The 12,973-nt window shown below is 42.2% G+C and overlaps 1 protein-coding gene across 2 annotated transcripts in view; it reads right to left on the reverse strand.

Annotated features, from left to right (window-relative positions):
• Window positions 1–12,701, reverse strand: part of tesk1b (testis associated actin remodelling kinase 1b) — a 28,912-nt gene extending 16,211 nt beyond the window's left edge. Inside the window, exons 1-2 of one of the 2 annotated variants that reach the window (XM_018705163.2) lie at window positions 12,644–12,701; window positions 6,100–6,876 (exon numbers count right to left, since the gene is read on the reverse strand). In XM_018705163.2, coding sequence (XP_018560679.1) covers window positions 6,100–6,291 — 192 coding nt within the window. In that variant the 5' untranslated portion in view covers window positions 6,292–6,876; window positions 12,644–12,701. Of the gene's footprint in view, window positions 1–6,099; window positions 6,877–7,729; window positions 8,126–12,643 lie in introns of those variants that run through there. The other variant, XM_018705162.2, reaches the window with a different exon arrangement.
• Window positions 12,702–12,973: the final 272 nt, after the last annotated feature.

A 12,973-nucleotide genomic window follows, 5' to 3' on the forward strand; every position in this document is an offset into this window, starting at 1 on the left:
CAAGCATAAATGTGACAGCCGATGACAGATCGTGGTTTGTGTGCGTTTGCAGCTTCTAAGAATCTGTTGTGTGTGTGTGTTTTTTTTCCCTCCTCCTTTGTTGTCGTTTCATCTTTCCACAGATGAAACTTTTCCAGCAGCCAGGATTTACTAAGAACTGGCCACATCTCAACACGTCCTGATGGGAGAGTCCCACAGTCAGTATCTCTTTCACAGCTTCAAGATGAGTCACGTCTGAACCGAACCCAAAACTGATAATTCGTCACAGAAGACTTGGTTTTCTTCAGAAAAGATCACATATAAAATAACACAGCTTAGCCCAGGAGGAAGAGGACGAGGGCGATCAATGCTCAAGATTTTTACTTTTCCAATTAGTAATTTCTTCTATATAATGTTTGGTGTTCAAATTGCTTCTTCTGGATGAGCCCTGGTGAGGTTAAAGGTGCCGACCTTGAATCACTGCATCCCTGGTTTACACCCAAGTTGTGCATTTCATCCCCTATCCCTCCCTCCCCTCATTTCCTGTCACCTCTCCACTGTCTGCTTTCAAATTAAGGCAGTAAAATGCCACAATCCCAACAATCCAGTCAACAGCAAGATCAACAGAAAAGCAGTAAATCACATGTTATATTTGAATATTTGACATTTTTGCCTCGTAAATGACTTAAACCATTAATAGATTATTTACTGTTGTCAGTCACTTCTGTTTTTACAGATCAATCCACTGATCATTTCAGCACTATAGACAGGAGTTGCAGATAGGGCTTGGTTATGTGTGATATTAATTATGTTTTTCCATCAGATCAGTGCTGAAATTCACATTTGCTGGATAATTTGAACATTAGATTAACTGATAATGAAATTAATCATTAGCTGCAGCTGTAATGACAAAAATACTTCTGCAAATCCACAAAATACAATCTAAAAGTCAATGCAATATAATAGGTTTTGTATTAAAGGCATATCTCATTTAAACTTTACAGTTTAAATAATTTGTGTATAATCAACACTTTGTAAGAGGGTAGCTTTGCAGTTTTTGTAATGTGATGTGATCGTATCATCACAATATGATTCAACTAGAAGTCAAAAACTTGATGATACTGAATTTCTGCCAAGCCACTGTTGCTGACAGCAGATGAAAACTAGATATACACAACACAGACACACACACACACACAAGCACTGGCACCACAGCAGTATTTGGCAACCCATTTCCTTCACATTACCGCTCTGTCACAAGCAGCTGACACACACAAACACATATACACACTAACTGTCCAAATCATGTTGACAGTATTTGTCCTCTGGAGACTCCAGTCTGTTTTAAATCCCCTCTATATCTAATTACTCTCTTACAGCTTATTATCGTCATATCTCATAAAACGACCCTACACACACACACACACACACACACACACCACACACACCTCCATCACTAGACTGTAATTGAACTAATCACAGCTGGTATAATAATTTCCATGATAACTAGTTTTGTTATGAATAAAGTCTCACTATGTGACTCATGTTAATGTATTTCAGGTTTAAACTTTGCCTTCTTGCAACAATTACCAAGACAAACAATCAAATCAGAGCCCAGAAATTATTTCCTCTACCAGTGTGAGCAAAAGAATGACGAGTCAGTGGAGCCAGAAGACAATAAAACTTTCTCAATCTGTCCTGTGTGGTTTTATGTTGAGCAAAAAGAACAAGGTTTGGCTGGGTTTATGAAGGCTGAACGATACTGTCAGACTGAAGCAGCACAAACATTTTCTTACTAAAAAAAAAAATAAAATAAAAAAAATTGAAAACTTTTATAAGAAGTACTGGACACAATATTAAACATAAATGCTACTATTTGACGTAAAAGTTAGCGTTAAGCTAATTTTCAACTGCAGTCTAAAACATATATAAACATACATATAGCACTTTAAATAGTTCAGCATTTTGCAAAATATGTTTATCCACTCTTCTTGCTGAGAGTCAGATAAGAAGATTGACACCAATTTTATGTCTTTATTGTAAATAAATATATTGCCAATAACCAGTTCAGTATGGCAAAAACAAACAAAAACTGGAAATGGGGAAACTGCTAGTCTGGCTCTGCCTCATGGATATGAAAAAAATCCAGCACAAGACCCTGTATAAAACCACAATATGTAAAGAAGACAGTATACAATGTTTAGATTAGTGTGAACGGACAGGATTTCTATAAAACATTAAGTGCTGAAGCGGAGTAGACTGGGATGCTCTGTAAGCTTTTAAAAACAATGTTGTGAGATTTTCATGTCTCATGTAAATTGTGGACGAGGGCCAAATGAGAACCAAATCCGATAACAAGCCTGTTCTGCGTTTCCTGGTTCTTAGACAGCAGGTGTTATCTGTATTAGCAAATTTACCATCTATTATCAGAGCAGCTGGAAAATGACGCACTAACACAGTGAATCCAATTAGAAATCGAACCAGCTTGTTTGTTCAAAAACCCCACAGCTCTGAGAAACAGACAGAATAAATAAATAATGACCTCCTGAAGTTAACTGAGCTGTTCAGTAATGGTGCAATTTATTTGTGATTGAGAAGTTTTATTGCTTTTGAGCCTTCAGGTTAAATTTGAGGTTGCATGATGAAGAGAAGGAAAAAAAAAAACACATACACACACAAAACAAAAGCAGGAGTGTTCCACAAGGCCAAAGACACACAGACACACAGACACACACACAGACACACACACACCAGGAACTTTCCTTTGAAGAATATTAAAGGAAGATGAAAAACAGCACCTGAAGGATTTGTCTTGACACATGTGCTCCCTTCCTTTCTCCCTCTTTTTTGTCTTGCTCTTTTATTTTTTCCAGGTTGCACAGTTGCACACTGGAGAGGTGAATGGCTGCCTGTCGGCCTACCGCGAGACTCCATTGATCTGCACTGAGAACTGCCGCTCAACAACAGCGCGCACACACATAGCAGGAGGCCAGAGCCTTTGTAGCCAAGCACAGGACATCCATTTCAAAGCCTGAATCTAAGTACGTGCAACATGTACATTTAGCACCTGCTAAACTTAAACAAAACGTCAGAGAGGTTTTACAGCAGAACAGTCAGGCCTTTTCCTCTGAACTAAAGCAGGATACGGGAACAATCGTTCAGTCAGCAATGTCAGCAAACTTTTCAGATGTGACTGATAGCTGCGGTAACAATTTTGCATTTATATGGCGCTATCAAAAGGGCAAGCTGATCCAATCCTAAGTGCCAACTTGACAGCGCAGCAGTAAACATGGTCACATTTGCATGTTCATTGGCCATTCAAAGGGCAAAGCTGAGGGAGTGGCCTCAGGAGGATGAGCAGCCTGAAGAGTCTTTTTCAAAAAAAAAAAAAAAAAAAAGTCACAATACAAAAAGGATTTCATTTTAATGAGCTGAGGGTCGACTTGGCCATGCATTTTTAAAGACTGGACTGTTCAGAGAGCACGTTTGATTAAGAGCTTTTTGCCTTAAACGTATGAAACGTCACAACCCTGCACTCCCACTGTGTTAAACCTCTCACACACTAACACTTGATAGTATCACTGCTGCCATGCAAGAACTTTGTCTCCACATTCCTGCCCATTTTCATGATCTAACCTTTGCAGGTTAGAGTGTATTTCTGTTTTACTTGTCGTACCAAACATTTGACCCATCCCATGCACAAATTACAAAACAACGCTGTTTGTTAGAGACATCAAAAATACAGCAAGACAGTCACACAAATACAAAGCAGAGATGAAACAGTTAAGTAATGAGTTAGCTGATCAACAGAAAATCAATCTGCAGCATTTTTCAACCAAAAACTTCAACAGCAATGACCGATGCCTTTATACTCACATCTCACATTCAGCTAAAGATCCAAAAATCAAACAAACATCTGGAAGGAGGAGGCAGGAAAATGCCCATCACTTTACTCCTATGAGTCTTGGCACTGCTCCCACATCAGTATTAAGAGCTCCTAATAATCTCTTATTAACAAGAGGACATAACCGTGGGCAGTTGTACCACTTAGGTTTGTTTAATTTTCAGGTCTTATTGTTGGTGAGGACTCTCAAGTCTGAACACACAACTCTCCGACTACTTACATGACTTGAGTGCTACTTCACTGATGCTGGCGTTTAATAAAAGTGACTTAATATCAAGTGTCTGCTTTGAGACTAGTTTAATGTGTTGACAGATGAGCAGGTTAGAAGTTATTATCATTTAAATGTGTGTTAAAGCAGGTTCAAGATTCCCAGAAACAGCATTTCTCCAATGATTTCTTGTGAAACAGAAGTCTCCTCTATACAGAGATCCTGCTTTATTGCCCTTAAGACGACCTCTCATTAATCCAGTTTTGCTTGTTTAAACTGAACCAAACAAAGCCGCCATGCCTCTTAAGACGTACAACACAACAGCATCCGCATTGGTTCTGCCTCGCCAGTTCGCCCTTTTACACGCACATCACTTCAGCTCCAACTACCTCCACCACCAGCTCAGACGATTGCTCTGTTAATGAATTTCATGATAATTTTATCCCACTTTCTCAGAGCCCAATGTGACATCTTCAAGCTGTTAATTTTGTCAGACCCACAATTGACAATCTAAACCCTGAGTTAAATGAATTTCCAATGACATGAAAACACAGAAAACCCACAAACACTCACATTTTGATATGTTCTGATCTATACTAAGATTAGAATCAGTAATCACACTAGCATAATCAGTGTGTGGTGTTCACTGTGATCCAGCCTTGTGATAGCAAAAATTCTTACTGAGGATAACACAATATAAAAGACACTGCAAATCTAAAACATCTCAGAGTTTAAAAAAAAAAAAAAATGCATCTACGAAGCCAGTTTGAGGATATAAGTTTGTTTAGTTCACGGTTCATTTCTCAGAAAGGAGGCAGCAAGACTTTAACTAGTAATCATCTCTGTATATCAAAACCACAGCATCCAGCAAATCAGTCGTCAGAGCTGCCTTAAGTCAGCGCTTGCAGAGAGAGATTTATTCATTGTGTCAGTGTTCATCCTGGATCTTATTAAAGTCTTGTAGAAAACCAGCTGCTCGCTCCATGTTCAGCAGGTAACCATGAGTGTCTTCAAAAAACAAGCTGTTGTTTCCAATTTAGAGGATGATTCAGATTTTAGACTGGGTCACATTAATGTAAACTGATGCTCAAGATTAAATTTAAATGAACCTCAGTTGCATCCCAAACTTTTCAGTATCTAGAAATTAATTTAAATAAATTCTCATTTGTGTATAGAACAAGATGTGTTCTTGAAGGTGATTGTGTTTGTTCGTTGGCCAGCTCCTCTTTGAGCTGCACTATCTCTCACGCCATCAGACTGTGGCGAACTCAGAGCCATCATTAATGAGGCGTTACGTGGAATTAGTCTCTATGCAAGTGAACAGCAGCGTGACGACAGGGATGAAGGAGCTGCTGGTCTGAACAGAGAGAGAGAGAGGGAGGAGAGTAGTTACCTCCAGGTGTGTGTATGTGTGTGTGTGTCCGCCAGATCTACCTGTTCCTGACCATATCACCTTACACACCAGAAACACGCCGTGTTCCACCTTACACAACATGTGGGGCGCCGCAAAACACGTGTGGAGAGGAGAGGATGAGTGGACGGGGACAGAGAGGTGTAAATTTCCACCGTGACGCCATCCTCCTCCCCCCGATCACCACCCCTCCAAAATAACTCCATCACCAACTTCCTCCTGTAATTATTCAGCATTATACAGCTTTTCTTCTGTTTGGTTGAGGATGCGCCGGTTGCCACGGATACCACTTGTTTCTGAGCTGGTGAGGAATCAAGTTGAGTCAAGTGAGTTGACAGGAAGTCAACAACTCACACTGGGCTGTCAAGACGTTTAGCTCAGTTAACACTCTGCCTAATCATCTCAGATAGACAGAAAAAGAGAAGTTTGATGTTGTGTAACCATGGAGACGTGGAGGATGTGCACATTAAATCTAGAGCCTGTCCTCAACTAGACGCCAAACAAGCTGTGCAGATGAGAAAGTGAGTCTCAAAGCAGCATTAATCACAATCTTGAGGCCACACGCACACACACACACACACACACACACTCACTCACCTTGAACACCTCGGAGAAGAACCCCGCGCCGATCTTCTCGCGGCTGAAGTCATCTAGACGGGCCAGGCTGGACACGGCGCTGCGCAGGGCCCGGTATGAGGACGGCCTGATCCGGTTGGTTCCGTGGACGCTGTGCATGGGCGGCTCTGCCTCTCCCTCCTGCTCCGGCTCGACCCTCGTCCCCATCTCCATCTCGGACGCCCCGGGAGGAGGAGAAGGAGAGGGAGGAGGAGGAGGAGGGGGCGGGAGGAGGGGGAGGAGGAGGACGTGGGACGTGTGCGTAGTTTAAAATCCAGCCCGACTAACTGTTTACATTTCCCATGTCCGCTTCAAGGCCACGGCGCAGGTCTCTCCGGAGGGGAGGAATGATAAACGCTCAGTTGGAGGGGGAGAAACTAAATGTCGCAGCTGTGGCCAGCGGCCGGTTTGGGCTCAATTCCTCTGTCAAATTCCTGCACTGGTCCGGAAGAGTCTTGCGTCTGTCTTGTCTTTTAATCAACTACGCAGCTGCAGCGGTGCATCCTGCAGAGTCAGTGCGCAGTTTGAGGGTGAAGTCCCTCATGCCGTGCAGCAGAGGAGGCACTGCCGTTTTCTTTCTAAACTGCGCAGAGCTGCTGCTGCTGCTGCTGCTGCTGCTGTCTTGGCAGCGGCGCCTCTCTCTCTCTCGGTTTCCTCCAACTCTGCTCCTCCTGCAGTGGAAAAGGCCGGGGCTCCCCTCCTGGTTCCACCAATTGAATTCTGGGCTTCCAGTGCGCACGGAGCTGCAGCCTATTGAAACTGAAGAGGGACAGCGAGGAAGGGGGCGGAAACAGGGGCGTTAATTCACTAAATCATAAAGTGAGTGGATCTGATCTGCTACTAAAACTCCTGCCCTCTGCTTACATCGACTGAATGTGTTGCCTAACCAGAGCGGTTATTGGCAATCTGATCACTGTGGTAAATTATTATAGATAACAAAAAACTGTCTTGCACCGTCGCACAAGGTTAAGGCATGTCTGATTGTGGCCTGCGTGCAGCTCTCAAATTGTGTTTTAACATTTTCTCTGCATTACCGCGAAGACGAATAAAATGACACGTGATAAATGCATTAACATAATTAAGGATAAGTAAACAAATGCATCAGAGAGTTGGTCGTAAATGAGGCTGTTTGACATGTTATCTGCTCTTCAGTGATAACAGCAGTGGATGCAGCAGAAATATCACCTCTCATCGTTATTGCCTGCACTTTGCACACACTGGCGCTCTTCCAAACTGATCCAATCACTCGCACAGTATTTACAGATCTAGTAATGGTTACTCGGTCACAAATATGGGGGCGGGGGGGTTCCCACACAGCGCGCATGTAGAGCCCCTGCAGGAGCCTCCTGATGCTCTGCAGAAAACCTGCGTGTCGCGGATCTTCCCACAGCCTGACTGCGGCTTCTAAATTATGGATGCCAAACTGAGCTGAGTTTGTGAGCTCGTCTGTCGCGAACTAAAGTCCCCCACGGCTACGCAAACACACACACACACGCGCGCACATGCACAGGCTATCACGGCTTCATGATTCAAACTGAAAATGCTGACGCACAACTGTACACCGTGATCGAGCAGAGACGCGTGCTTGCTCGCAGAGGAGAGTCTGACTTACCTGGCCTTGTCTTAAAAACACACACAACCTCCACACGCTCCGGTTGTCCTCTGTCGAGCCCCCGAGAGCAGATCAGCTGCGGCGTCCGGTTACCGACGGCTTTATTTTACTAATTAATCATCTTTGTGCGCCGCCTTCACGCACACGCAAGCTTCAGTGGTTTCGGTTTACGTCCCAGTCCCCGCTGCTGCCGCCGGTGCCGCCGCCGTTGCTGTTCTCCTGCGTCGCCTGCCTCGCCGTGGGTTTGGCTGCATGCAGGAAGAGGAGCGGTGACTTTTGCTGTGCTTTATTGGAGACGGCGAGGCGGGGCGGGTCTACACGTGATTACCGCAAAAAATGCACCTGTGGGGGCGCTTAAACCGGCCCAGTTCTCACCTACACGTCTGGCTTCGCTGTTTGTCCCGCTGCAAATCAGTGATTACAGAATGAAGAGCCTTTTCACAACCTTCATGGGATATTTGAAACAGTAGGTGCAGAGTCCATGCCTTAACATATCATTCAGAGATGATTTTCAAATGTAGTCTGACTCAGGAGGATGTAAATTATGTTCTGCAGGGGTCAGGGGTCCCTGGGGGGCCCACCACCACCATCATGTGTAAACAGAGCCTACACAGTTGCCTCTAACATCCGCTAGCCTATACAGGGCAGCCTCAGTAAATGCCCAGAAACCAATCAATACTCCTGTACTTATGGTAATTTGATTTAACACAACTGTATTTAGTAAAGTGTTCCATTTAAACACAAAACCTACATTATAATTTGTCTTACAGTGTGACAGTGACAATGCAGAAGTCACCTAAGGGTTGATATTTTACTATATTGGTGAAAATTCCCTGACAAATTTCCAGTTATTAAAATAACAGGGCAGATGCCCAGTTGCCTAAACTGATATTTATCAAACTAATTTATAGTCTGAATATCACAGCACAATTAAAAGCCCCTTACTCCCCAACTGACTGCATGTAAACATGCTGAGTGGACACTTTGTGGTTAAAATGGAGCAGATTAGCCTGGTGGGAAATATTTTTAGTAGCACTTAAATGAAGATTTAATAGCAAATAAAGGCTAAATAAAGTCTAGTCACGATGTGTTGACTGGAATTAATCTAAAATGAATGAATTATTAAAAATGCACTTTAGCTTCTAGTATTTTATAAAACACTAAGTAAAACACTAAAAGAAACCACTGAAGAGAATTCCATGTGAATTTAAAAAAAAGCCATTTTAAATTTGAATGGCCCATTACATTTTGTGCATGTATTTATGCATCTGGAGACGTTATAGTATTTATGTCAAAACCCAGGTCACAATTATGCAATTAAATATAAAATGTAATCAAATGGGGAACTTATAGGTAAAAGGAGACATTAAGTTAATAGATTAAATAAATTTCAGAAGCACAAGATAAAAGACGTGAAGAGAGAGTTTAAGTAAAATGATATACACTCTCTCTCTCAGACATGGATATTAATGCTCTTCACACCTGATTGTGAACATTGGTGTGGGGCGCCTGAAGGTACTGGATACCAGAGAGCCATAAAAAAAGTGTGTCATACAGCGTGGAGCCATCTCACACCTCACAGCCACATACTCTGAGTACTGACACACCGGTGTTAACACATTCAGCCGGAGGTGTGCGATTCTTTCTCCAAGCTGCTCAGGACGAAGTTTACGTCCTCCTGAACTGATCTACGTCAGGTCTGTCGCTGCATTATTAATACAGTCAGTTTATTGGCTCTGTCCTAAAGCCAGAGGAAAAACACTAAAGTCACACCATTGTCACTGATGATAATATGTACTATTTATTATTTATCACTGCTGATCACTTATTTATCACACTGACTGCTATATTAGTTTTGAGTCCAAGTCTGGCCTCAGTGAGCATGTGTGTGAGGATTATGTGAAAGCATTCATGCATGAGTGTGTATGTGTGTGTGACAGAGGATTATGTTGACCCCCACTGACCCCTCTGACTTGTCTTAGAGATACTTTATCACCTAGTTTCTGTAAATGTGTGCTCTCTCTTTATAGACTGACTGATTATAACTAAACTATCTGTGTGAAGAGCAAACAGCGAGACGCACCAAATCCTCTTTCATCTGAGGTAAAGGTTAAACAAAGACTGGCAGACAGTATTCACTAACTAACTAACTTGGATTTTTAGGACACTGATATTTGCATCTTCAACAATGTTACACAGTCAAGATAAGAGGAGTCGTTCCTGTGTTCCCAAGATTTATATGGTGCGTAATGAGAACCTGAAAAGATGTTCCCCAGCTTTGTATTTGCTTAATGTGACATGGGGTAATGTGGGAACTTATCAAACAAACAAACCTATCACATCCTGGGAACATAGGACTCTTAATTTGTTCACTTCCTGAAAACATTTTATTAATTGTTCGATCATATCATCCAGTTCTCTGGTATTGGTAATGACTTTTTTAGCACCATCAGATTAAAATTCAAATTTGTCCATTACTTTGGTTTTAAGACCAAATACCTGTAAAACTAATGACATTCCCATCACTCTCAACAACACTTTATGTTCATCACTGATAAGTAAATGTTACCTGCTAACGTGCTAAGCTAAGATGGTGAGAATGGTAGTGTTTAGCTAGAAGCCTCAAAGAGTCACTAATCTTGTTTGATTTCACATATATTATCAATAAATCAAACAGAACACACATAGAAACCAATTAACATTTCTAACAGATCCAAATCAATATGTGATTTTAATAGACCTGTATTTGTCTACTACCAAGAGAAGTCTCACTCATTTTTGTCATTAAAGAGGACTGATGCTACGAGCAGCATGAGGGTGCAAAATCAATGAGGGTCCATCTTTCTTTTGTCCCCACAAGGGACAAAAAATGTATTTTAACGAGGCTGTGTAATGTGGTTCTCCCTCAGCTCCCCTGCTGAAAAGTTTTAACAACCTGCAGTAGGAAGGGAATCAATAGCAGCCTCATGCTGCATCTAACACCTGAGCTGTTCAGATTCCTTTCACAAGACAGATCAATCTCCCAAAGACGACAAAAGGAAATGTAGGACCACAACAGATCCACAAGCTTTTAGTTACAGTGACTAAAAGGAATTTATATCCTTACTTCCACATAAAGAAGCTAAGACGCTTGCATCCAAAAATGCTTTCCATCACACACGCCTGCCGTGATTCACACCAAAACACCCCCATACCGCTACAAGGCGCCTCAAACCCATGTAAATAAAACATTAAATACAAGCCTCCACTGCATCTGAAATTCCAATTTCCACCTATACATCCAGGTCTGGACAGTAAAATCTATATCTCTCTATCCTGTGTGCAAATCCATATCCTGGACCTGCTGTGTGTCCCATCTGACCATCCCAGTGGTGGCCCCTTGTTAGAGATCATCAGTGGGTGCTAACAATCACACCCCCCCAGCCCGGCCCGGCTGTATAGGCAGCGAGGTAGGGGGCCAGGGGCCTTTATAATTGGTTTTTGGAGCGCACCAGCTGTTTCATGTGCCCGCACACCGGTCCCCGAAGGAGGTGTAAGGGTAAAGGGGGTGGGGTGGAGGGGTTGCCACATGGCCCACCCTCCCCTTCTCCCTCCTCTCCCCCCTGGATGACAAACTGCTGCTAAATAGACAAACAGACTTTTGGAGGCGGTCATGCTGCTGCTGATGGTGGGGGAGGTCACATTAATATATACATGTACACACACATAAATATAAAAATAATGCAGTGTGTGCTGCAGTCTGCATACAGACACAGAAATATGAGCCTAGAGATGCAGTTTCTTTTTTTAACACTATCTGAGGTATTTTTGATTTCAGTGAAAAATCCCTCAATGTTCAACTTGTTTGTTTTATTCCAAGAGGAACAATCTGGGGAAAAAACACAAAATACTTTAAATTTTAATTAAAGAAAATGGTCACTTAAGCTCATAAAATAACTCTTTCCCTCCCAAGGGAGAGACATATCAGGCTACACTGGTCTCCAGGGCCGAGTATAGGTGCTGGAAAGTGGATCAGAGTGAAGTGCTGCTTCATTCCAAAGGGAACAGTAAAGTAAATTACTGTCCACTCAGAGATGACTAGAAACAGAAGGGGGGTTTTGACTGTCATTAGGAAAATTAAATGCCTGGATAATGCTATATATGTGCTCCATTTGGGAGTATAAAATACTGAGCCAAAATTTAATTGGCCCTGCAAAATCCTGGACGTTACAGACTTTTGTGAAGGTCACAATAATGGGCTATAGGTAGAAAGCATGTGGTGTCTATCCCATGACAACAGAGACACGGAAGAAGACGGAAATTAATACAAAAGCGCCCCAAAGCCATCCTCTGTTGTTCACTGACCCCATCTCATTTTACCCTGAAGGCCTGCATTCACAAAGGGTTTAAAGTATCAAACACTGCGGAGCACATGGTATAGTCAATGTAAAGATGCTATATAATCTCAGAATAATAGGCAGATACATGCATTTACATTTACTGTGTACACTTTCCCAGACAGCAGCAGAGCTGCAGCAGCCTGACACGAGGATTCAAACGCTGTTGATTGTGTGTTTTCCCCGGTCGTCCCTCTTGTCTCTACATGCCCGGTACTTTTCTGAGCCTCAGGTTTCACCTTACAGGTAAGGAATGATCTGTTTTTCTCCACTCGGTTGGGATTGTGATATGCTTGTGTTATGTTTTTTCAGACTGGGCGTACCCCCCCTGGAGAAGCATTTATCTCTCAGTTCTGTGACTGTCATTCCATTTTGTCGACAGAAAGTGTGGTTTTATTTGCTCAAGATAAAGACTCTCAGCTTTGTGTTAATGGGTGAACAGGTTGTAGGTCAACGTCTGTGTGCAAAAGGTTGCAACATTTTAAAGCGCGCAAAACATCCACTTCCTTCAGTTGAAAGAAGTGAAAGAAAAACTAACCTCATCCTGGTGAAATTTCCTGCCTCTGAGCCTCATCTCTTCATCCCAAAACTGGCTGTGAAATTAGGTCTCTCCTGAAATCAGAGGATCAATAAATAACTCAGCAGGGTGTATGCTGCCATTCTGTGGATGTTATTGATTTTAAATGTCTCTCATTCACACATTGAAACCCCAATATGAAGTTTGTCCAACAATATGAAAAATGTGCCCACCCCTTCTTATTAGTAAAACATTATTCAGGTCATTTCTTACATTTTAAATTACTAAACAAAAAATATGAATACAATTGTATTAAAAAAAAGTCCTGCTTCCAAAATCTTAAATATTAAC

Source organism: Lates calcarifer, linkage group LG14 (genome assembly GCF_001640805.2).
Source record: "Lates calcarifer isolate ASB-BC8 linkage group LG14, TLL_Latcal_v3, whole genome shotgun sequence".
In the NCBI taxonomy this organism is placed as follows: domain Eukaryota; kingdom Metazoa; phylum Chordata; class Actinopteri; family Centropomidae; genus Lates; species Lates calcarifer.